We start from the raw sequence: 26834 nt of genomic DNA, 5'->3' as shown, positions 1-26834 counted from the left end.
CCACCCCCAGGGTCCATGTCTGCCTCCGAGTCCCCAGCAACCACCCTCGCCATCCCTTCTACCGCTACAGTTGAACCCTCACCCTACCACCTCACTCTGCCGTCAGTCATTCTCACAATTCCCTCGTTCCACACCCATCCTTAGTTCACTCTCCAGGAGGCAGTCATGGACTCATCAGAGCCTCCCTTGCACGTTCATCTAAACACCCCCCACCTCTGGACTCCCTCCCCCCCACCCCCGCCTTGGAACCCCTTCACCCCTTCTCCCCCTCCCTCCGTAACCCCCAGACTCCATCTCCACTTAGTCCTTCCTCATTCCTTCAAACATCCTTAGTCCTCTCCCCGCCAACTCCTTCCTTCAGCCTTAATTCTTCCTCCAACATTAGTCCTTCCCCCTTCCTGACTCCTTCCCCCACCCTTACTTCTTCGCCCAACCTTAGTCTCTCCCCTCTCCACGCTCCTTCCCCCCCACCGAACTCCTTCCTACTCCGCAGTTGCTGTCTTCTCCCTATTACCCCTTCCTCCCCCCGTACTCCCTCCCCCCTCACAACTTACCCCCCCAACATCTTCATTCCACCCCCCCCCCCAACTCTCGCCCACACCACCCCAGCACCTTCATTTCCCCCCCAGTCCCAACCTCACCCCATCCTGACACCTTCATTCTCTCCCTCCCAACCTCACCCATCCTGATACCTCTCCCTCTCCCAAACACAACTGGACCTTCCTCTCCACCCCCTCGACCATCAACCATTGTGAGCAGAGCATCAACGGTGACTTTCCAGCTTCTGTGGGCAGCTTCGCTGTAGAGCCATGTCCATGAGAATCCATCCAGCATGCCATGGACTTTCCGCCAGTGTGCCATTGCTGTCAGGCTCCAGCATCTCCTGCTCCTTGGATGTCCATGATGCGAGCAAGGCCCTGGCGGTAAGTCCCGACTTCTGCACGTCACGCTGGTCAAGATGTGCTTTGCACCGGCATGCAATCACACTGACGTGGACGGACAATCAAGAGGTCGGGGGTGGGGGGGATGATTCTGGCAGGTTGGCCTTATGATACACAGATGCATTACAATGAGGTTCCTGACATCCGATGGCGGGGAACGCGGCCCGCCATTAACAGGCTGAGCAGGTGATTGCAAACTGGTTTCACAACGTCGTGAAACCAATTTTTGGCCTTCTCGCTATATTGTCCATTCACACTGCTGAGCACACCCGACGCCAGCGGGCACGGAATGTTCCGCCCATGGATATAAATAAATATTTGTGAGGGCCAAAGCTGTTAAGAGTCTAAGAACAGAAGAGAAACCCCTCCAATGGAATTGTTTGGACTGCGGAGGCTTTTCCAGTCCCTGGCTCTGGAACTGGGGCATGGAACCTCCAGCTCTTAGCTGGCAGCCTCCACATGTAGTAGGATGCTGCTCCTCTGACAGCAGAATGCCAGCAAGGCCACAAAAATCACCTCTAATTGGGCCTTAACAATATTAATTGGCTGCCAGCCTCCATGCCTGCCACCACAGGGTTGGAAAAATTCAGCTTTATATATCTTCCATATCTGTAAGTAGGTAAGACAGTTTATGTCATGTCCTAAGTCTTTACTGCAGAATTTTTCAACCATGGCACCATGAGACAAGCGAGTTTTTTTTTGAATGTTGAACTAATGAACCTAATGTAAACCAGGAGTAAAGAAGAGGTATGATGTAATGGCCTGTAATAAATCTTAGCAAAGATTTTGGGGGGAAAATTTGTTCGCGATCACCATTTCAAGTGGCCCGCCTGGTTTTCTTCAGTGATGTCAATGAGGAACACCATGCAGGTAACGGCCCATGGCGTTGTCTGCCTCTGGGAAATTGATGTGGTCTGCATAGCCTCATAGCTATGTGAACAAATTTTTCCTATTTAATGTCTAGAACACTCATTCCATAGCATAGCCAAAAACTCCAACTGACCTCCATAGCATATTCTTTAATAATGAAACTGAGTTTAACCTGTTCTGTCCCTTTAACATTACTGTTCAGTATATTGAGGCAATTGTGGCTTCTGCTAAGCTCTTGAGATCAATTAGAGGGCAATTGTAGCTGCTTGTTTCTGATTTCCCATCAGAAGAACCCAACAAGAAATGGTCATTTTTTTTCAGCATCTGTAACAAAATGCAATGGGCATATTTTCATTTCAGTTTTAGATATATATAAAAAAAACAAAGGAATGATCTGTTTACCTCAACTGTCTTCCAGGTGTTTCCAGAGGAGTTGGATTCATTCGTTTTGATAAAAGGATAGAAGCAGAGGAAGCAATCAAAGGACTGAATGGACAGAAACCTTCCAGTGCTACAGAACCAATTACTGTGAAATTTGCCAATAATCCAAGCCAGAAGACAAGCCAAGCACTACTTTCACAGTTGTATCAGTCACCTAGCAGACGTTATCCTGGGCCACTGCATCACCAGGCTCAGAGGTTCAGGTAATAACGAAGTACATATCTTAATCTCAGCAACTTTGAGGTGTCTTGTATTTTATATAGATTGTTTTGTAAATAAAATTAACGTCTTAAACTGAATTAATCATGTTAGTGATGTTTTTGTTCACTTAACCATCATTTCCATGCAAAATTGATTTTGTTTGAAATATAAAACTGAAATGTTCATGATTTAATTTGAGCTTCCTAACCGCAATATCGCACCCAGTATAAACTGCAGTTTTATAATAGCCTTTATCCTTGTTCATCATTCACATAAAAGATTAATTAAAATGTGTATTTTGGCCAGAAAGTGGTACTTTAGGCATACCAATTTAAAATAGAGAAGGTGGAAATGTAAAGAAAAAGATACACTATCATAAAAATTAAATTAGGAAATTAAAGTTTAGAACACTGAACGCAAACGTATCTTTAATTCAGCAGGAGAGGTTAAGAATTTGCTTTTCTATAGCCTGTACTCCTTTCCTTGTTTCATTAGATCCGCTGAGTCAGTAAATCTAATTATTATCATAAAGTTCAAACATTGGCAGACTCCTATCTCACCTTCCTATCATTGCCTTGGGAAAACGTTGAGATATAGGAGTGTCCAAACAAGTTGCTAGTGAGATTTGAACATCCCCTCCTTCAGATAAGACAATCTGAGGGGCATGGGGGCCAGACAATAAGGTGGTAAAGGTCCAAAAGGCGAGTTGCAGGGATCCTTCAATCGGAAGGATCAATCTTCTGGATGCTTTCCTGCAGCAGGAGCCAAAAGATCCTCAGGCCATTATGAAAGCTTTACGTCTTCTGTTTCCAATTCCCAGCAGGAAGTCCTGCACGAGGAGTGTGTCTGTACTAAGGATACAAATCAGGCCATGTTAATGACCTAGCCCACCAAATTTGGAGAGACAGCTGTGGTGGGATTTGAACCTGTGTCCCCAGAGTATTAGTCCGGGTTTCAGATTGCTAGCCCAGTGACATTATCACTATGCCACCGTCTGTCCCTCCATATAAAACTTATTATCGTAGCCATTATCTGTATCCTCTCTACTCCCATGGTCTCTGTAACAGACAAGACCAATTGCAACTGTTTCCTGTATCTTTCGCCACCTACACCACCTTACCTCCTTCCAATTCAATTTCATTCTGTGTCTGTATCCCAGCTGCACAGTTTTTGGTCTTCCATTCACCACGATACTTCTGCAGGCTACAATCTGCTCACCCACTCTCTAACCTACACCTCCATATCCATAGCAACACTTATACTCACTTCCATCCTGGTCAGTCCCCCTGGTATAGACCCAACCTTTGATTCTTCATCTTCAATGGGTGCAGAGAAATACAAGGGGGTTAGCCATCCATCATCTGACCTGGCTGGATTACATTAATCCTCACACACTGCCAAAACTGCACACTAGTCCAGGATATCCCTGGAGGGCAAAGATAACCACTGACTATTTTTCTGCACTACCAGTTATCTTCTTAAATCTCTCTCTCTTCCCCTTCCACCTCACCTTCAGCAAGTATGAGGAACTTGAAGACTTCTTTATCACTAACATGAGATTGATTCCTCCCTTTTTTATGCCTATGCCCTCAATTCACCTCTTTGCCCAGTTTCTTGCTTGATCCCCTTTGCCCTCCCTGAGCTCATTTTATCCATGAGACCCATCTTCTACTACCCAAGACCCCTTCCCTGCAAAACTACTGCGCACCCAACATCCTTTTTAGACCCCATGCTAACTGACAATATGAATGGTTTCCTCTCCTCAGTTGATGTCCCCATCCTTTCAAAATACCTGTTATCAACCCTTTCCTCAAAAAAACACACTTAACCTCTCTGTCCTTGCAATTTACCAGTCTATCTCCCGTGTTACTGCAAGGTTCTTGTCACCTCCTAAATCTGTGCACATTTTTCCTGCAACTCTAAGTTTGAATCTATCTAATCAGGTTTACACACCTGGAAGAATGCTGATTCACAAATTATATCCTCTGCAACTTTGACCCTCCTTGTTATCCTAAATCTTTTTATAACCTTTGACACAGTCAACTCCACCATCCTCCTCCAATGCCTCATTCCCCTGATGTCTAGCTCAGAGGTATTGCCTTTTCTTGTTTCTGCTCTTACCTATCTGATCATAGCCAGAGCATTGCCAGCAATGGCTTCTCTTACCAACATCCTTACCAAGGATTTGTCCTTGGGCTTCTCTGTGATGACACTGTGCAGAACCTTTTGCTCTTAGAATATGAGCTGAGTCGGGACCATTTTCAGGTCCCAAACCTGGTCTCACTGTCAGGCGTCCATCTGCAAGATCTTCGTCTGTGGTCTCCTCTACATTGGAGAGACCAAACACAGACTGGGTGACCGCTTTGCGGAACACCGTCGGTCTGTCCGCAAGCATGACCCAGACATCCCTGTCACTTGCCATTTCAACACACCACCCTGCTCTCATGCCCACATGTCCGTCCTTGGCCTGCTGCAATGTTCCAGTGAAGCTCAATGCAAACTGGAGGAACAGCACCTCATCTTCCGACTACGCACTTTACAGCCTTCCGGACTCAATATTGAGTTCAACAACTTCAGATCATGAACTCTCTCCTCCATCCCCACCCCCTTTCCGATCCCCCTTTTTCCAATAATTTATAATTTTTAAAAAATATATATTTTTCTTTTTCCACCTATTTTAAAATTTATTTTGATCTATTGTTTTATCTCCACCTTTTAGCCCATTTCGATCCCTTCCCACCACCCCACCCCCACTAGGGCCATCTGCCACTTGTTTGTCCTGCTTGCTACCCTTAATGTCCCCATTAGCACATTCCTTAGATAATATCACCACCGTCAACACCCCTTTGTCCTTTTGTCTATGACATCTTTGGCAATCTCTTCTTTGCCTCCACCTATCACTGGCCCTCTATCCAGCTCTACCTGTCCCACCCCCCTCTACCAGCTTATATTTCACCTCATTTCTCTATTTCCTTAGTTCTGATGAAGAATCATACGGACTCGAAACGTCAACTGTATTCCTCTCCACAGATGCTGTCAGACCTACTGAGTTTTTCCAGCTATTTTTGTTTTTGTTCCTAACTATTCTAATCCCATTTTCCAGCACTAGGCCCATAGCCTTGTATGCCGTGGCATCACAAGTGCCATTTGGTTGACTCTTAAATGCCTAGTAAGCCACTCAGTTGTATCAATCTGCTACACAGTCACAAAATACGAATGAAACCAGGCGGACCACCTGACATCGACCTAGGCACCGGAAACGACAATGGCTATCCCAGCCCTGTCAACCTTACAAAGTCCCCCTTACTAAAATCTGGGGGCTAGTGCCAAAATTGGGAGAGCTGTCTCACAGACTAGTCAAGCAACAGTCTGACATAGTCGCCCTCACTGAATCATATCTTACAGATAATGTCCCAGACACCACCATCACCATCCCTGGATATGTCCTGTGACACCGGCCATCTGTCCTGCCAGTGGGACAGGACATAGCCAGCAGAGGTGGCGACACAGTGGTATACAGTCGGGAGTTGCCCTGGGAGCCCTCAACATCAACTGTGGCCCCCATGAAGTCTAATGGATCAGGTCAAACATGGACAAGGAAACCTCCTGCTGATTACCACATACCGCCCTCCCTCAGCTGATGAATCAGTCTCCATGTTGAACACCACTTGGGGGAAGCACTGAGGGTGGCAAGGGCGCAGAATGTACTCTGGGTGAAGGGCTTCAATGTCCATCACAAAAGGGTGGCTCGATAGCACTACTACTGACCGAGCTGGCCGAGTCCTAAATGACATAGCTGCTAGACAGGGCCTGCGGCAGATGGTGAGGGAACCAACAAGAGAGAAAAACATACTTGACCTCATCCTCACTAACCTGCCTGCCACAGATACATCTGTCCATGACAGTATTGACAGAAGTGACCACCACACAGTCCTTGTGGAGACGAAGTCCTGCCTTCACACTGAAGATACCCTCCATCGTGTTGTGTGGCACTACCACTGTGCTAAATGGTATAGATTTCGAACAGATATAACAACTCATGACTGGGCATCCACGAGGCACCGTTGGCCATCAGCAGCAGCAGCAGCAGAATTGTACTCAAACACAATTTGTAACCTCATGGCCCAGCATACTCCCCACTCTACCATTAACATCAAGCCAGGAGGCTCAACCCTGGTTCAATGAAGAGTGCAGGAGCGCTTGCCAGGGACAGCACCAGCATACCTAAAAATTAGGCGTCAACCTGGTGAAACTATAACACAGGACTACTTGCATGCCAAGCAGCATAAGCAGCAGGTGATAGACAGAGTTAAGCAATCCCACAATCAACGGATCAGATCTAAGCTCTGCAGTCCTGCCACATCCAGTCATGAATGGTGGTGGACAATTAAGCAACTCACTGGAGGAGGAGGCTCCTCAAGTATCCCCATCCTCAATGATGGGGGAGCCCAGCACATCGGTGCAAAAGATTAGGCTGAAGCATTTGTTACAATCTTCAGCCAGAAGTGCTGAGTAGATGATCCATCTCGGCCTCTTCCGGAGGTCCCCAACATCACAGATGCCAGTCTTCAGCCAATTCGATTCATTCCACGTGATATCAAGAAATGGCTGAAGGCATTGGATAGTGCAAAAGTTATGGGCTCTGACAATATTCCTGCAATAGTACTGAAGACTTGTGCTCCAGAACTTGCCGGCCCCGAGCCAGACTGTTCCAGTACAGCTATAACACTGGCATCTACCCGGCTATGTGGAAAATTGCCCAGGTATGTCCTGTACACAAAAAGCAGGACAAATCCAACCTGGCCAGTTACCTCCCCATCAGTCTACTCTTGGTCATCAGTAAAGTAATGGAAGGGGTCATCAATAGTGCTATCAAGCAGTGCTTGCTTAGCAATGACCTGCTCACTGATGCCCAGTTTGGGTTCCGCCAGGGTCACTCAGTTCCTGACCTCATTACATCCTTAGTTCAAACAGGAACAAAAGAGCTGAACTCCTGAAGTGAGGTGAGAGTGACTGCCCTTGACATCCCTTGAATGAATTTTAAAAATCTGACGTTTCTGGCCGTACATGAAAGGAGGCATTGCTGGATCTGGCTCTGGGAAATGAGGTGGTTCAAATGGATCAAGTGTTAGTAGGGGAACATTTATGGACAGTAATCATAATATTGTAAGGTTTAGGTTGGTTATGGAAAAGTACAAGGAGCAACCCCGAGTAAAAATAATCAATTCAGGGAGGGCTAACTTCAATAGATTTGGCCCGGGTAAATTAAAATCAAAATTGGCAAGCAAATTCTAAAGGAACAATAGGCTGCTTTTCCAGAGGACCTAGTTGGGTTCCACGGCAGTGTTGGTGGAGGAGTTACGCACTCGGAAGACAACAGCTAGCTCCTGCCAGGCAGTGGATTATCTGGAAAGAGCATTTCTGTTCCCTTCAAACACATATGAGGAAGGCAATGGGAAACCACCTCATGCTTCCCTTTTCCCTAGTTAAATATGGTTCGTGCAAACAATCCTTATCAAGACAACAACACCACTCATGTCAATACCTTGCTTGGTGTGGACGTCCATGAACTGCAGGTGGATCCGGACCATAAAACACTAAAGACCCACTTAATCAGAACTCCAACAACAAGGTCATCCACTGTTGTGATGATTGAAAAGCTTGGAAGACCATTTGACATGGCACTTGGACAATAACAACGGGTTTGGGTACAGTCAAGGTACATTCCCACAAGGGGGATATGTAGGCCAAACACATTCAGAGCTCTCTGGTGACGAAAGAGAAAGAGGGTAATATGACACACAAAAAAGGATGCATATGACAGATGTGAGATTGATAATACAAGTGAGAACCAAGCTGAATATGGAATGTTCAGAGGGAAAGTAAAAAAAGGAAATATGAGAAGCAAAGAGAGAGTGTGAGAAGAGTCTGAGAGCTACCTTGTAAAGAAATCCTAAAAGCCTTCTATAGGCATATAAATAGTAAAAGGGTGGCAAAAGGAAGACTGGGGCCGATTAGGGACCAAAATGGGAATTTGCGTATGGAGGCGGAGGCAGAAGTAATATATGAGTACTTTGCGTCTGTTTTACCAAGGAAGAAGATGCTACCCAAGTCATAGTGAATGAGGAGGTAGTTGAGACATTGGATGGGCTAAAAAATGATTAAGAGGAGGTATTAGATAAGCTGGCTGCACATAAAGTTGTTAAGCCATCAGGACCAGGTCAGATGCATCCAAGAATAAGGGGGATAGTAAGGAGGAAATTGAAGAGGCACTGGCCATAATCTTCAGATCCTCCTTAGACACAGGTATAGTGCCAGAGGACTGGTGACTTGCAAATGTTGCACCCTTGTGTGAACAAGGGTGCAAGATCAACTCCGTAACTACAGTCATGTCCGTTTAACCTCAGTAGTGGGAAAGCTTTTAAAAACAATGGCAGGGATTTTCCAGCCACGACACTGGCGGGCACCATCGCAGGTGGGATAGGAAAATTTGAAGAGCCATTGACTTTTATCGACTCTAAAAAAAAATTTCCCATCCCACCCGTGATGATGCCTGTCAGGGCTGGAAAATCCCACCCAATAACTTGGAACAAAATTAACAATCACTTGGACAGGTGGTGGATTAATTAAGGAAAGCCAGCACAGATTTACTAAGGGCAAATCATGTTTAACTAACTTGATTGAGGTTTTTGATAAGAGACGGTTGATGAGAGTAATACATTTGATATGGTGTAACTCTTTCGAGTTATCAACAGTCACAGAATGTAACTCTTTCGAGTACATTCACAGTTCTTGGTTTCCGGGAGTGGGACATGAACCCACAACCCTCTGATTCAAAGGCGAGGGTGCTATGAACTGAGCCACAGGTGTACATGGACTTCCAAGAGGCATTCCAAAAGTGCCATATAACAGGCTTGTTAGCAAAGCCCATGGAATAAAAGGGATAGTGGCTGCATGGATACGAAGTTGGCTGAGTGACAGGAAACAGAGTAGTGGTGAATGGTTGTTTTTTAGACTGGAGGAAAGTATACAATTGGGTTCCCTAGAGCTCGTAGGTATTAGACCCACTGGTTTTCTTGATCTGTATTAATGACCAAGACTTGGGTGTGCAGGACACAATTCCAAAATTTGCAGATAATACAAAACTTAGAAATATTGTGAACTGTGTGGAGGGTACTGATAGACTTCAAGATGACAAAGGTGGAATGAAAGGATATGTGGCAAATGAGATTTAATGCAGCAAAGCGTGAAGTGATACATTTTGGCAGGAAGAGCAAGGAGAGGTTATACAAAATGAAGGATACAATTCTAAAGGAGATGCAGCAGCAGAGGGACCCTGGGGGTATATGTGCATAAATCATTGAAGGTGGCAGGGCAGGTTGAGATAATGGTTAATAAAACATACAGGATCCTGGGTTTAATAAATAGGTGCATACAGTACAAAAGCAATGAAGTTATATTGAACTTTAATAAACTTTTACAGAGGAAATTCTCTATTTCCTGTCACTCAGCCAACTTTGTATCCATGCAGCCACTGTTCATTTTATTCCATGGGCTTTAACTTTGCCGACAAGCTTGTTATACGGCACTTTTACAAATGCCATTTGGAAGTCTGTGTACACAACATCAACTGTATTACCCTCATGAACCCTCTGTTATATTATCAAAAAACTCAATCCAGTTATTTAAACATGATTTGCCCTTCGTAAATCCATGCTGGCTTTCCTTAATTAATCCACATCTGTCCAGCTGACTGTTAATTTTGTTCTGACAAAATTAAATTTGAGATTCTGCCTTAACTAGAGTATTGTAATTCTGGGCACCACAATTAGGAAGAATGTAAAGGCATAAGAAAGGGTGCAGAAAAGATTTACGAAAATGCTTCCAGGGTTGAGGGACTTTAGCTACATGGATAGAATTGGAGAAGCTGAAGTTGTTCTCCTTAGAAAACAGGAGGTGAGAGGAGAGTTGATCAAGGTGTTCAAAATGATGAGTGGTGTCGACAAATTAGGTAGGGAGAAACTGTTCCTGTTGGCAGAAAGGCTGACCAGAGGACACTGATTTAAATCAATTGGCAAAAGAAGCAACTGTGATGTGAGTTAGGATCTGGAATGCACTGCCAGAGAGTGTGGTGGAAGCAAATTGAACCATGGCTTTCAAAAGAGAATTGGATAATTATCTGAAGAGAAACGATTACAAGGCTAAGTGAAAACGATGGGGCAGTAGGGCTAGGTGGGTTGCTCTTGCGGAAAGCCGGCACATGACAGGCCGAATTCACTCCTGTGCTGTAACCATTTTTTGATTCTATGGCCATACTAACCCAGTGCTGTCCTGGTTGACCACCTATCCTTCACTCTCCATAAATTTCAACTAAACTCTGCTACTTGTATTCCTTCCCGCAACAAATGCCATTCACTCATCACTCTTGGCCTTGCTGGCCTACATTGGCTCCCAGTCCTCCAACACCTGAATTAAAAATTCTAATTTTTTTCTTTAAATCACTTCATGGCCATTTCCCTGCATTTTTATTTATTCATTCTTGGGATATGGGCATTGCTGGCTAGACCAGCATTTATTGCCCATCCCTAATTGCCCTTGAGAAGGTAGTGGCGAGCTGCCCTCTTGAACCACTACAGTCCATGTGTTGTAGGAACACCCACAGTGCTTTTAGGAAGGGAGTTCCAGGATATTGACCCAGCAACAGTGAAGGAACCGCAATATAGTTCCAAGACAGGACGGTGTGTGGCTTGGAGGGGAACTTGCAGGTGTTGGTGTTACCATGCATCTGCTGCCCTTGACCTTCTAGGTGATGGCACGGGTTTGGAAGGTGCTGTTAAAAGAGCCTTGGTGAGATGCCATTGTGCGTCTTCCAGATAGTACACACTGCTGCCACTCTGCGTCAGTGGTGGAGGGAGTGAATGTTGAAAGTGGTAGATGGGAAGCCAGTCAAGCAGGCTGCTTTGTCCTGGATGGTGCCCAGCTTCTCGAGTGTTGTTGGAGCTACACTCATCCAGGCATGTGGAGAGCATTGCATCACACTCCTGACTTGTGCCTTGTAAATGGTGGCTTTGGGGAGTCAGGAAGTGAGTTACTTGCCACAGAATTTCCAGCCTCTGACCTGTGTAAGTGCCGCTTGATAGTACTGTCGGTGACACCTTCCATCGCTTTGCTGATGATCAAGAGTAGACTGATTGGGCAGTAATTGGCCAAGTTGGATTTGTCCTGCCTTTTGTGGAGAGGACATAACTGGGCAATTTTCCACATTGTCGGGCGGATACCAACGTTGTAGCTGTACTGGAACAGTTTGGCTCAAGACGCAGCTAGTTCTGGAGCACTAGTCTTTAGTATTGTTGCCAGGTTGTTGTCTGGGCCCACGGCCTTTGCAGTATCCAGTGCATTCAGCCGTTACTTGATATCACGTAGAGTGAATCAAATTGGCTGAAGACTGGCAACTGTGATGCTGGGAACCTCAGGAGGAGGCCGAGATGGATCATCCACTTGGCACTTCTGACTAAGGATGAGTGCAAATGCTTCAGCCTTGTCTTTTGCACTGATGTGCTGGGCTCCCCTATCATTGAGAATGGAGATATTTGTGGATCCTCCTCCTCGTTAGTTATTTAATTGACCACCACCATTCACAACAGGATGTGGCAGGACCATAGAGCTTAGATCTGAACTGTTGGTTGTGGGATCGCCTAGCTCCGTCCATTGCATGCTGCTTCCGCTGTTTGACAGGCAAGTAGTCCTGGATTGTAGCTTCACCAGGTTGACACCTTATTTTTAGGTATGCCTAGTGCTGCTCCTAGCATGCCTTCCTTCACTCTTCATTGAACCAATTCCCCAGCTTGATGGTAATGGTAGAGTGGGGATATGCCATGCCATGAGTTTACAATTGTGGTCGAATACAATTCTGCTGATGGCCCACAGCACCCCCTGGATGCCCAGTTTTGAGCTGCTAGATCTCTTTGAAATCTACCCCATCTAGCACGGTGGTCATGCCACACAACACGATGGAGGGTATCCTCTATGTGAAGGCAGGACTTCATCACTTCACTTTGTTGTGGTCACTCCCACCAGTACTGTCGTGGACAGATGCATCTGCAGCAGATTGGTGAGGGTAAGGTCAAGTAGGTATTTCCCTCTTGTTGGTTCCCTCACCACCTGCCCAGTCTAGCAGCTGCGTCCTTGAGGACTAGGTCAGATCGGTCAGTAATGGTGGTACCAAGCCTCTCTTCATGACGGACATTGAAGTCCTCCACTCAAAGTACATTCTGTGCCCTTGCTACCCTCAGTGCTTCTTCCAATTAATGTTCAACATTGAGGAGCACTGATTCATCAGCTGAGAGGAAGGGTGGCAGGTGGTAATCAGCATGACGTTTCCTTGCCCATGTTTGACCTGATGCCATGAGACTTCATGGGGTCCGGAGTCAATACTGAGGACTCCCAGAGAAACTCCCTTCTGATTGTATACCACTGTGCCTCCACCTCTGGTGGGTCTGTCTTGACAAAGCTGGGTTTGCTGTTGTCATTTCCGATGCCTAGGTGGATGCTGAATGGTCTGTCCAGTTTCATTCTTTTTAGACTTCATAGCAAATAGAACGCCATTTGCTAGGCCATTTTAGAGGGCATTTAAGAGTCAACCACATAGCTGTGGATCTGGAGTGACATATAGGCCAGACCAAGCAAGGATGGCAGATTTCCTTCCCTAAAGGACATTAGTGAACCAGATGGGTTTTAACAACAATCGACAATAGTTTCAAGGTCACCATTACTAAGAGTAGACATTTTTTTGTAACTACAGATTTATTAATTGAATTTAAATTCCACCGACTGCCTTTTTAAAATTAATTTACTGGATATGGGCATCACTGGCTAGGCCAGCATTTATTGCCCTTGAGAAGGTGGTGGTGAGCTGCCTTCTTGAACCTCTGCAGTCCGCGTGATACAGATACACCTACGGTGCTGTTAGGGAAGTGAAAGGAACAGCGATGTATTTCCAAGTCAGGATGATGAGTGGCTTGGAGGGAAACTTGCAGGTGGTGGTATTCCCATGTGTCTACTGCCCTGGTCCTTCTAGATGGTAAGGGTCATGGGTTTGGAAGGTGCTATCTAAGGAGCCTTGATGAGTGTCTGCAGTGCATCTTGTAGGTGGTACACACTGCTACCACTGTTCGTCAGTGGTGGAGAGAATGAATGTGTGTGGAAGAGGTGCCAATAAAATGGACTGCTTTGTCCTGGATGGTGTCAAGCTTTCTGAGTGTTGTTGGATCTGCACTCATCCAGGCAAGTGGAGACTATTCCATCACACTCCTGACTTGTGCCTTGTTAGATGATGGGCACAGTTTGGGGAATCAGGGGGTAAGTTACTCACCGCAGGATCCTTAGTCTCTGACCTGCTCTTGTAGGCACAGTATTTATATGGCTAGTCCAGTTCAGTTCTTGGTCAAGAGTAACCCCTGGGATATTGATAGTGGGGGCTTCAGCAGTGCAAATGCCATTGAATGTCATGGAGTGATGGTTAGATTCTCTCTTGTTGGAGATGGTCATTGTCTGGCACTTGTGTGACATGAATGTTGCTTGCCACTTGTCAGCCCAAACCTGGATATTGTCCAGATCTTGCTGCATTTGGATATGGACGGTTTCAGTATTTGAGGAGTCGCGAATGGTGCTGAACATTGTGCAATCATCAATGAGCATCCCCAATTCTGACCTTTTGATGGAAGGAAGGTCATTGATGAAGCAGCTGAAGATGGTAGGACACTACCCTGAGGAACTCCTGCAGTGATGTCCTGGAACTGAGATAATTGACCTCCAACAACCACAACCATCTTCCTTTGTGCTAGGTATGACTCCAACCAGAGGAGTGTTTTCCCTCTGATTCTCATGACTCCAGTTTTGCTAGGGCTCCTTGATGCCACACTCAGTCAAATACTGCTTTGATGTCAAGGGCAGTCATCCCACCTCACTTCTGGAATTCAGCCCTTTTGTTCATGTTTGAACCAAGGCTATAATGAGGTCAGAAGCTGAGTGATCCTGGCGGAACCCACACTGAGCGCCAGCGAGCAGGTTATTGCTAAGCAAGTGTCGCTTGATAGTGGGATGTAAACCGGTGTCCCTAGACTATTAACCTGTGCCTCTGGATTACTATTTGATTGACGTTACCACTACACCACCATCTCCACTTTTAATATTTTCCACCCCTTTAACCACAACTCCCTCTGTTCCTCCAATTCTGGCCTTTTGTGTACCCTTTCTCCAAGTTGTTTAGGCTCCACAACCTTAAATTCTGTCTGAATATCTCCTCTCATCCTTAAAGATCTTTCATAAACCCACCTCTTTGCCCAAACATTTAGTCATCCCTCCTAGTATTTCCTCCTTTGGCTCGGCATTCATTTTTTTCTGATTACCAATCCATAAAACACCTTGGGATGTTTATCTATGTTAAAGGGAATGTATAAATGCAAGCAGTTGTTGTTGCTGAAGACCCTAGGTTGCATTTTATATTGCATAAATGATTGATCTGACAACCCCCAGAAGCAACAAGTACAAGATTGACCCATGGTCAATGCCTCACTTGGAATACAGTTCATATTCAGCAGCTCTTATTTATCCTGCTTACAGCACAATAAGTAATTTCAAAATAAGTTTGTTTTGTGTAAGACTTGTATTGATGCATTGAGAATTTTATCATCAAGGTACTATCTCGTCCAAGAGATTGTGTAAAATGTGCTATAGACTAAAACCAGCGGTGAAAAATTGAAGGTTTTCTTAGATTCAAGGCCTGGCATTATATGACATTTCAACATAAAAATGTTGTCGTAGCTGTAATAAATAAACTATACCTGAAAACCTGTTTTCAAATTTATGCATGGGAAGTGAATCGCAAATATTACATAATTATGTTTGATGCTAAAACGCTTTTAATTTAAGGGAATAGGGCAGATGCCTATGACATCATCTGCTTGAAACCCAGACAGTTTTTAATTTATGTGCCTCATTTCAATGTGGTTAACGGGCTGACTGCTCAATTATATCGGGAAACATTCAGTCTGTCATTAATGTGGAAGTTGGCTGAATGATTTCAGTGTTCTTCAATGTATGGTTACAGGAATGGGGAAGGATGCAATGGTGACGTTAATGCAGAGAAACTTTGTGTAAGATTTTAGGATGGGAGAATAAGCAGGTAAACCAGAATCACTGAGCAATTAACTGATCCCATGAGACTCTTGCTGCAGGGCTTTGCCCTCCTTCTGAAGGTCCCTTGTCTTCATCCTGATCATCTTTGTCCAAGGTGGAATGCTGCTGTTGCTCTGCTTCCTTCAAATGCAACCTCTCTGTAAAGCAGCACACAGCATACTACTGTGATGTGGGACATCTTTTCTAGGACATATTGTCGGTGAGCCCAAACCTGTTCTGACTCCTAAATTTCTGTTTCAGTAGCCCTGTAGTATGCTTAGTAATCAGCCGGATGGTCCCCTGACTTTGATCAAACCTTTGTTGCTCAGCCATGGTGAGGTAACTGATGGGTGTCGTGAGCCATGTTTGTGGAGTGTATCCTTTGTTCCCCAACTGCTATGATGTCACATTGGTGAAAGAACCAAATATTGGGGTGGTTGAGTATCAAAGGATACAAATATTATGACAGCTGCATATGGGAACTTTGTGAATTTGTTTCTGTGGTCAGGGACCAGCTGGGTATTAATAGAATGGTTCAAGAACCGTTCAAGAACACTGCTGACTGGTGCTATGATTGGTTACAGTCAATAATGCACTAGAAACAAAGAAAGCCAGCCACTGATGCAATCTCTGAACTCACTTGTGTTGTCTACTGACATTGGTGACCTTTTTGGGAACATCGGAGCTGGAGTAGGCCATTCAGTCCGTCAAGTTTGCTCCACCATTTGAACAGATCATGGCTGATCATCTACCTCTATGCCATTTTTCCCCACTATTCCCAAATCAATGATGTCATCAGAATCCAGAAGTCTAGCGACTTCTGTCTTGAACATGCTCAAAGATTGAGCTTCCACAATCCTCTGAGTTCAATTCAAAAGATTCACCGCCCACTGAGTAATAAAAAAATCTTCCTCATCTCAGTCTTAAATGGCCTGCCCCTTATTCTGATGGTGTCACTGGTTCTAGAATCACCAACCAGGGGAAACATCCTAGCTACAGCTACCCTGTGAAACCCTGTAAGAATTTTGCATGTTTCAATGAGATCATCTCTCATTCTTCAAAACTCTAGAGAATACAGGCCCAGTTTCCTCAATCCCGCCATCCAAGGCATTAATCTAGTGAACCTCCGTTGCACTCTCTCTATGGCAAATATATCCTTCCTTAGAAAAGGAGACCAAAACTTAGCACAATACTCCAGTCTCACCAAGGCTCTATACAATTGCAGCAAGACATCTTTACTCCTGTACTCAAATCCCCTTGCGACAAAGGCCAATTGATCATTTGCCTTCCTAATTCTTTGCTGCACCTGCATGGTGGCTTTTAGTGACTCATGAACAGGGACACCCAAGTCCCTTTGGACATCAACACTTCCCAACCTCTCACCATTTTCTACCAAAGTGGATAACTCCACACTTATTCACATTATGTTCCATCTGCCATGTTCTTGCCCACTCATTTAGCCTGTCCAAATGCTCTTGAAGCCTCCTTGCATCCTCCATACAACTCACATTCCTACCTAGCTTTGTGTCATCAGCAAATTTTGAAATATTATATTTTATCCCCACTTCCAAATCATTCGTATAGATTGTGAACAGCTGTGGTCCCAGCACTGATCCTTGCAGTACCCCACTAGTAACAGCCTGCCATCCTGAGAATGGGCCGCTTATTCCTAACCTCTGTTTTCTGTTTGTTAGCCAATTCTCAATCTCCCAATCCCTTGCGCTCTAAATTTTTTTTTTTACTAATCTCCTGCATGGTATCTTATCAAAAGCCTTCTGAAAATCCCAATGCACCATTTTTTGTTGGGGTCATATTGTTTCTTGAGAAACAATATGACTGGTGGGGCTGAGGAAGGGGCGAGCGGGGCAGAAGGTGTGCTGATCTAGAAATCTCCCAAGGTTGCAGCCAAACGTCCTGTCTGTTCCATCTCTGCCTCCAAAGGCGGTGGAGGCGGGGTCATTGAATATTTTTAAGGTAGAGATAGATGAGCCTCTCCTCAGCCCCACCAGTCATATTGTTTCTTCTTTACCCATGCTACAAGTAACATCATCAGAAATAATCCCAACAGGTTAGTCAAACATGTGGAAGAATATTCTAGTCAGCGAGCAGGGGCAGGGCCCGCTCACCGACACGTAAAATGACACGGGGTGACGTTGGGTGGGCGTCATTTAGATTTTCAGTTCGGGCTGCGCGCCCGCCGAACTGTCAAAGGCCTATTAAGGCCTGTTAAAGACTAATTAAAACAGTTAAATGAGCTGCCCGTCCAACCTTAAGGTTGGCGGGCAAGCGAAAAGCCCAGGCAGCCTTCGTATTTTTCATGAAACCTCATCCACGGGCGGGATAAGGTTTCATGAAGTGTTTTTAAATTCAATAAAAATTATTTTTAAAATTCATTGACATGTCCCAGCTCATGTGACACTGTCACATGAGGGGACATGTTTTAAAAGTTTTTTTTTCCCCTTTATTTAAATTTTAAAACCTCAAACTGATCTCCCTGAGGCACAGAAGTGCGAAAGAGCGCAGGCCCTGACTCAGGGAATTCCCCTCCCCCAACCCCGGCCCGCACAGGGAGCGCTTCTGGGCGTGTGTCACGCTGGGTTGGCCTTAATTGGCCCGCCCAAGTAAAATGGCAGTGTGGACCCAATCGGATTTGTGCTCGCTCCCACCTGCCCCCACACAACCCCCCCGACAGGGAGGAAAATTCAGCCCATGATTTCCCTTTCATAAATCCATGTTGACTCTGCCCAATTATATCATTGTTTTCTAAGTGTCCAGCTATCACATCCTTTTTAATAGATTGTAAAATTTTCACTACTACTGACGTCAAACTAACAGGTCTATAGTTCTCCGTTTTCTCTCGCCCTCCCTTCTTAATGAGTGGGGTTACATTTTCTACTTTCCAGCCTGCAGGAACCTTTCCAGAATCTATAGAATTCTGAAATTGAACCACCAATGCACCCACTATCTCTATAGCCACCTCCTTCAACACTGTGGGATATAATTCATCTGGTCCAGGTGATTTATCAACCTTCACTCCAATTAATTTTTCAAGTACCACCTCTTCATTAATACTAATTGCTTTCAGTTCCTCATTTTCACAGGTTCCTTGGTCACCTAGTATTTCTGGGAGATTTTCTATATCTTCCTCTGTGAAGACAGACATAAAGTAATTTCTCCGCTGTTTCCCCATTCTCCATTATAAATTTTCCTGCCTCCGCCTCTAATGGACCCACATTTGTCTTTGCTAATCTTTTTCTTTTCACATTACTAAAGAAGCTTTTACTGTCCACCTTTATGTTTCTCCCTAGCTTGCATTCATTTTCTCTTTTCCTTTTCTTCATCAGTTTCTTGGTCCTCCTTTGCTGAATTCTAAATTGCTGTCAATCCTCAGGCGTACCACTTTTTCTGGCAACCTTATAAGCCACTTCCTTTGACCTAATGCAATCTTTAACTTCTTTTGTTAGCCACAGTTGATTCACCTTTCCTGTTGGGTTTTTCTGTCTTAAATGGATGAATGTTTGTTTGAGACCATGTAATACTTATTTAAATACTAGCCATTGCCTGTCTAACGTCAAATCTTTAATGTATTTTACCAATCCTCCATAGCCAACTTGCCCCTCATACCTTCATAGTTCGCTTTGTTCAGATTTAAGACCCTAGTTTCAGAATGAATGATATCATTTTCAAACTTAATGTAAAATTCTATCAAATTATGGTCACTATTTCCTAAAGGCTTTTTTACAGCAAGGTTATTAATGCGCCCTTTCTCATCACATAATACTAAATCTAAAGTAACCCGATCCCTCGTTGGTTTTTCAACGTACTGCCCCAGAAACCCAACTCATACACACTCTAGAAATTCATCGTCCATAGCATTAATGCTAATTAGGTTCACCCAGTCTATATGTAAATTGAAGTCGCCCATTATCACTGTATTACCCATGTTACATGCAGGCCTAATTTCCTGATTTATACCATGTCCAAGATTACTGGTAAAGATGGGGTCTTATAAACAACTCCCACCAATGTTTACTGCCCCTTGCTGTTCCTTAGCTCCACCCAAACTGATTCTACATCTTGATCCTTTGATCTAAGATCCTCTCTCACTAATGTATTGATCTCATCCCTTATTAACACTGCTACTCCGCCTCCTTTTTCTTTTTGCCTATCCTTCCTAAATGACAAATGTCCTTTAATATTCAGTTCCCAGTCTTGGTCACCCTGTAACCACATCTCCACAATAGCAATTAAATCATATTTAGTTCTATTTGTGCCTTCAAATCATCTACCTTATTGCGAGTGCTGCATGCATTCAGATAGCGTGCCTTTAATTTTGCCTTTTTAATATTATTCCGTATTCTGATCCTATTTGATGCTTGCCTTTGCTTCATTGGCCTTCTAATTTCGCTTGCTACTTTTCTGTTGCCTGTTACCAGTTTTGCTTCCCTCCAATCTGAGTTCCCTCTCAGGTTCCCACTCCCCTGCCAATCTAGTTTAAACCCTCGCCAACAGCACTTACGAGCCTCCCTTCGAGGATGTTATTCCAGTCCTGCTAAGGTGCAACCCATCCATCTTGTACAAGTCCCACCTGCCCCAGAACCAGTCCCAATGCTGCAGAAATCTGATGCCCTCCCACCTACACCAATTCTTCAGCCACATGTTCAATCGCTCAATCCTCCTATTCCTATGCTCATTAGCATGTGGGACTGGGAGTAATCCTGAGATTGCTGCTTTTGTGGTCCTGCTTTTTAATATCTTTCCTAACTCCCTAAAATCTGCTTTCAGGATCTCATACTTCGACCTACCTATGTCATTGGTACCAATGTGGACCATAGTCTCTAGATGTTAACTCTCCCCCTGCGGCTGCTCTCTGAAATCCTTGACCCTGCCACCAGGGAGGCAACGTACCGTCTGGAGTCATGTCTACAGCGCAGAAATGCTCGTATGTTCCCCTAACTAACGACTCCCCTATCACTTTTCCAGAATCACTTCATCCAATTCACAGTTTTGGGGATCCGGAGCCTATCCCGACAGGCCATGGGCACTAAGTGGGGTACACCCTTAGGTGGCATGCACCTAACCTACAGCGTGACCATCTCCCTAAACGTACTATCCATGTGATTCTCAGCCTCGCAGATGCACCACAGTGACTCCAGCTGCCACTTAAATTCTGAAACCCAGAGCTCAAGCTTCTGCAGCCAGTGACGCTTAATGCAGATGTGTTTGTCTGGGACACATGGTGTGCCCAAGACTTCCCACATGCCACAGGTTGCACATTCAACTTGGCCAAGCTGCCTTACCATACCTTAACTTTGCAATCTATTTATTATAAGTAGAATAACTTACCAGTTACTCACCAATCAGCTTCTTTTCCTGTACTGAAGTACAAACCAAATACTGGAGGCTGTAAAAGGTAGAAAAAAAATGGAGCATCTCCTTCCCCACTTTACTGAACTCCTTCGCTCAGCAAACTCCCAGCTTCTCACTCCGTTCAAACTGCACTCGTGAGTTTAACAAGTTGTGTACTGAAGACTGGTAGATGTCTCCTGTAGCAGTCCGAAAAGAGCCAATGACAGAGAAGTTAATGGCTTTGGTGACTTTGAGCGCCATTGGCTAAGCAGTGGCCAGGAACACCAGGCAGCCAGCCTGCTTGGAGAAGTGCAGTCTGCTGATAAACTATCACAGATAAATCAAAGAAACCAATTCTTGGCCTGCATATCCTTTGTGCTGAGTATGGCCTCCTATGAGCAGTAACCCAGTACTGCTTGTGCTAGATGCTGAAGCGGCGGCTACTGCGGCTGCTTCTCTTCTTCCATCTGTTCATTCAAGCGAAACTGGCAATTAATGCATCCATGATAAGGAGATTAAAATTTATTGAGGTATGTAAGGCAAAAAGAAAATCATAAAGCTGCAAACTGGATGCTGGAAATTCCAAGCAGCACAATGGCATACAGATCCTCTGATTGGGTTATGTGGGGCTAAATGCCCCTTCAAATGCTGCTTTGTGGTTCTGAAAGAGCAATTCTTCAAGTTTTACTGGCAAGTTGGGTGGGACTTCCATGATTTAGCATTAAAAAGACATTGGGACCTGAATTACGTCATAAGACCCCGCTTTACATGTATTCATGAGAACTCCATTTGCATCTGGCAAGCACTCAGCCAACAGCTGTGCGATTAAAATGACAGCTAGAAGGAATGGAACAGTAAGCCCTCTGTCGCAATCAAATTGTCCTCCTACCGGTCTCACCTGGCAGGCAAGATTAAACTCATCCCTTTAATTATAAAGTACAGGCTTTTTTACACCAGCCATTTAGCAATGAAAAACTGGATCCACATTCAATGAAAAAAGTGCCTTATTGTACAGTGGACAGATGCATTTAATATTCAGTGCATTAATGCTATCTATAAAAATAAAAAAGCCAGACCAAGATGAAAGTCTGACTGAGAAAGTACTGGTTACTAGATTACATCCTTTGGAAGTTCTAGACCTCTTGCTCAAAATGGACCATTTAGCAGGAGTTCCACTGAATGAGTTGCCATCTCTGTGAAACATTAACCCAAGGACCTCCTTCTCTTTTCAGGCTGGACAATTTGCTTAATATGGCCTATGGCGTAAAGAGGTAATTAGAACTCCACAGACTGCCAGATGTCCATTTTGGCACAGATTGTTAATTTATTTTGACTAACTTTTTTAATTTCTTTCACCAGCATGTCAGACTTTTGTTTCAGACTTCAGTTCTTTTGGTTCTGTAAAAAAAAAAGACCCATAACTCTTTTGTTTACACACTTCTTTAATTTGCAGGTTGTTCTATTTAGTTGATTCAGGTGCAACAGCTACAAATGATATGGTACCAAAAATGCTGGAGAGCAAGTACATTGGCTACTGCTGCTGATTGAGCTTAAAGGAAAAGATGACTGCAGTAACCTCATGTCTCATAGTCAATGAGAAACAAACATGCAGCAATCTACCATGTGTATACCATTTATCTCTTATGAAGTGTAATACTTATTGGAAATGTTAGAGAATTTTTCATAAACTTTTCAGTTGAATAAAAAAAACTGTGTGCACCTTTATCACAATGTTTGGAGTTTTTACAGTTCTGTTCTTTTCCCAATGTTTTCTGCTTTATTCGTAAGACCAGATTACATTGTGATTTATTAGGGCTTCAAATGCAGTTTGAATTTTACTTTTAAGGCTAGACTGAGACCTATTTTTATAAAGGACTATACAAATAATGGAGAGGGGTATTAGAACAGAAGTAATCAACTATTGTTTATTTTAAAACAGATTTAAGCTGTTGTATTTATCACAAAAGCAATAATTCTGCAATGTATATGAATTACACACAAACTTCAAGATTAAATATTTGTATGTGGAAAAGCTGAATTTGAAGTCCCAACAAAGTAAAATCATTTTTCTCAGAATGACTGCTGAATTTGAAGTCCCAACAAAGTAAAATCATTTTTCTCAGAATGACTGCTGATTTTCAAATACTTTCTTGAAAAATAATTCAAATAGAAAAGTGTAAAAATGAAATTCTGTTTATGGACTGATTAGATAAATGTAAGAAAATATGCACAAATAAGCTGTAACGAACAGGTTAATAAAATATTCTATAAAAATTGAGTAACAAGATTATTATTATATTAAATGTTAGCCCTAGTTTGTTAAAGGTTGATATAATCTTATGTTAGAAGCATGTCCAAAATGCTAAATTCATCAATTATAGATTGATCTAATCTCAAGTTTCCAAATTAGCAGCTTTCTTTGTTTGACAGATTCTCACCAATCACAATTGATGGCATGACCAGCCTTGTTGGGATGAATATTCCTGGACACACTGGAACAGGCTGGTGTATCTTCGTCTACAACCTTTCCCCTGACTCAGATGAAAGTGTTCTCTGGCAGCTGTTTGGACCATTTGGAGCCGTAAACAATGTCAAGGTCATTCGTGATTTTAGCACAAATAAATGCAAGGGATTTGGGTTTGTCACCATGACAAACTATGATGAGGCAGCCATGGCAATTGCAAGCCTAAATGGATATCGCTTGGGTGATAGAGTTCTGCAAGTATCATTTAAAACCAACAAAACCCACAAATCCTGAAGTGCAGATATAGTGTTACATTCAAGAACAAATTGAACTTTAAACGGCTTATACTAAAAATGGACTTCATAAGCCAGTGTTGCCTAAGTATTAACATAGGATATCCTGTGATGAAACAGGAAATGATTTTATAATGCTAGAAGACTTTGATGCATTGAATGTTCTTTCATAGCTGTTGTTGTTCAAAATATACATAGATAAAATGTGCAGGAATTTTTACCCAGCCTGCTACTTTTTCTACCTTCTTTGAAGGTGGACCTTTTTAAGTCACCCAATCACATTAAAAGATAAGAAAAAATTGACATTTTTAAAGAAAAACTTCTCAAAAAGAATACACCTAAATTGGTTTGTTAAAACAGCCACTCTTACCCCACCGCCCCCATCCCCAACACCCTGTTGAAAGAAACAGATCTGTTGAAGCGCTTTTGCAGATGTTTTAGTTATTCCCTTTTCTTTGTATCATGTAAACATGAAATAATTTCCTGGTTGGGAAGGGGAAAAGGGGGACACCTGATGACATGACTTAACTTAAACAATGTTGCCAAAGAGATGGTCTCTTTGCTGAAAATGGGTTTCAAAAGATCTATTTTTATAAAAAAAAAGGAGAATTTTTACAGGATCTGGATTTGAAAAAAAGTATTTTGACTGGCAAATATGGGGGATAAAGGACAACTTTGTCATGTTCATACTGTACTGGTACTTTTTAGGATCAAGATGTATGTTTTAAATTGGGATATAGATTGTTTTTTGAACGATGGGAAAAAACAGATGATGTTCATATCTTTCATAAAGTAATAATAGGGAGTGATCTCCCCAGGCACACAGTTCCCCACAGTCAAAACCCAAAAGCAAGGAGATTAGTTGCTAGAGAGTTTTTTTAAGTCATCAGTAACAGCCAGGCAATATCATTAAAATTGCTGAAATTTTTTCCTAAAATAAATGTAAAAGCTTCCTTCGTTGAAGCAGTAGGTAGGTGCTAATGAAATTACATATCTTGAACTCTAAATAAGAACTTGTTTTACCTGAACTGATGTTACGTGTTTGTGTTGAATTTGTTGAAGACTTTGATTCCATTTTAGCCCTTGATATTCCATTTTGGCAAACAGAACACTATTGGCATTGTTTAATCAAATCATTTATTTATTTTATTGCTGACCTGATGCATATTGCCAAACTGAATTTAGCTTGTTATTTGTTTATTTTATCTATGGAAAGATGTTTCTTAAGTTTGTGTCTTGTATATAAAGATTGATTTGTTTTTATTTATAAGTTGTAAGAACCTGGTTTAATTGTTAATATGACAAAATGGTTCCGGGTGATACTAAGTGAAACTTAAGTATCTAAATATTTACTTGTGCAGAAGTAACAAAATATTGTTTAATATATTGTCATGTTGGTTGTGAATATTTTTTCTTCATATTAGGGATGGACATATTGCTTTTATTTTCCATTACGCAGAGAGGAAAATTGAGCTACGGGAACAAAATGGCTGAGGGAGGGCTCTCCTTAGTCCAGTGCACTGATAACTTTAGTATGTTGTGCTTTGTAAGAGTAAAAAGGTCATGCTCTTCCCTGGGTACTAGAAAAGTAACTTGCTATGCATAATATAGTTGATAGTTAAATTTGCTATTGCTTTTGTCTTGTTAACCTTTTCAATAAAGTTGTCTTAATAGTACTGTTGTTATGGTTAATGTGCTTATTTTGTGCATTTTCCATGCTAAACCCACTAACTGCATGTAAAGGAAATAATTTTACATTGAAGGTGGTTTATAGTGAGCAAGTGTGTAAGAATGCATCATATAATTTATCACTAAAAATGCTAGACTAAAATTTAACAGAACCCTCATGCAATGTTCAGGGATTATATTATATTACCATCTGCTGTGAATGAGCTGAATTGCTGGGAGAGTTTGCTGCATTTACTAAGCATTAGTGGGGAAGGCATGTAAAATTTTCTCTACAATGTGTTTGTTTAATTGGAATATTTCTAGGACCAGGCAGTAAAATATACACTTCAATAATTATGAATGACTTAATGTTAGCATAGCTAATTTAGATTATTTCTGAAAACAGCTGTAAATGTTTTTTCATAAAGCTGTTGTGTTGGATTATTTGTACTTTTCATGTCAAACAATAAACTGAAGTGTGCAGAATCTTGTGCTCTGGATGCTGTGTTTCTATGTTCTCACATTGTTTCAGCATTAGATTTGTGGATAATCTTACCTTAACTGAACCTAAATAACAGTTGTACTGCTGGCAGCTTCAGGGAATTTTGTGTACCCTTTTCTAAGAAGATTTAGCGTACCGTGTAAAGCTTACTACTACTTTGCCTCATTCCCCTCCCATATTAGAGTAATATCATATAGATATCAGGAGTGGAGTCAAATTGGATTTTTGGCTGGCAGAATGCACCAGATTCCTGATGCTTACTAGAGTGAAGAAGTTGCTGTAATTTTGAGGCCTCATTCCTGGTTGTTTTGTGATTGAAATGCCAGGACACATGGGCAGATCATGTATGGTGCAGGCTCCATCCATCATGCATCATTTGGGCTCCATTCATCCTTAAAATTAAAATAAGTGTCCAAACTGTGTTAGTTTCACTGCAGCACCATCTGCATTTCATTGGTGTCGACAGCAAGCTCCCTGTTAGCCTCAGGAATTCCCTGTGAGTCTGCTGTGCATTAGCATTGAACCCCTGTCCCAAGGAATTGCATTGGAGTTGAGATGGGTGAAAGTCCTGCCCCACTAGGACTCCATCTTGATGAGTATCCTGGCCATTAACTCCTGAATAAAAGTGCAAAGCAAATACAACATTCTTGAAGTCGATGTTTGTCATTGTAGTGCATTCCAATGTACTACTCAAATAAGCCTAATATGAGGGGGAAAAAATCTAATTAAGCCATTTGTTACTTTAAGATAACAAAGCAGCAACAATATATTATCATCTCCCTGGATGACAAGTCATTTATTTTTTATGTGTTAGAAATTAGATTGTTGCCACGCAGAAGACCTTGGAGGCCTCCTTTGTTGCTTCTTGTTTTTCATATATTCACTCAAGTATTTTCTGTAACTACCTCCAAGAAATAATTTGCACAATG

The 26834-nt window shown here is 42.9% G+C and overlaps 1 protein-coding gene across 7 annotated transcripts in view; it reads left to right on the top strand.

Moving 5' to 3' along the window:
• The window catches only part of elavl4 (ELAV like neuron-specific RNA binding protein 4), a 116401-nt gene extending 90512 nt beyond the window's left edge, over positions 1 to 25889 (top strand). For 4 of the 7 annotated variants that reach the window (XM_078561148.1, XM_078561147.1, XM_078561153.1 and 1 more), the window contains 3 exons: positions 2230 to 2455; positions 22211 to 22249; positions 23409 to 25889. In XM_078561148.1, the coding sequence (XP_078417274.1) occupies positions 2230 to 2455; positions 22211 to 22249; positions 23409 to 23736 (593 nt within the window). In that variant the 3' untranslated portion in view covers positions 23737 to 25889. The remainder of the gene's footprint in view (positions 1 to 2229; positions 2456 to 22210; positions 22250 to 23408) is intronic. The other 3 variants (XM_078561152.1, XM_078561149.1, XM_078561154.1) reach the window with 1 other exon arrangement.
• Positions 25890 to 26834: the final 945 nt, after the last annotated feature.

The sequence above is a fragment of the Cetorhinus maximus genome, chromosome 17 (assembly GCF_964194155.1).
Source record: "Cetorhinus maximus chromosome 17, sCetMax3.hap1.1, whole genome shotgun sequence".
In the NCBI taxonomy this organism is placed as follows: domain Eukaryota; kingdom Metazoa; phylum Chordata; class Chondrichthyes; order Lamniformes; family Cetorhinidae; genus Cetorhinus; species Cetorhinus maximus.
This window is presented reverse-complemented; position numbering and strand designations above follow the sequence as displayed.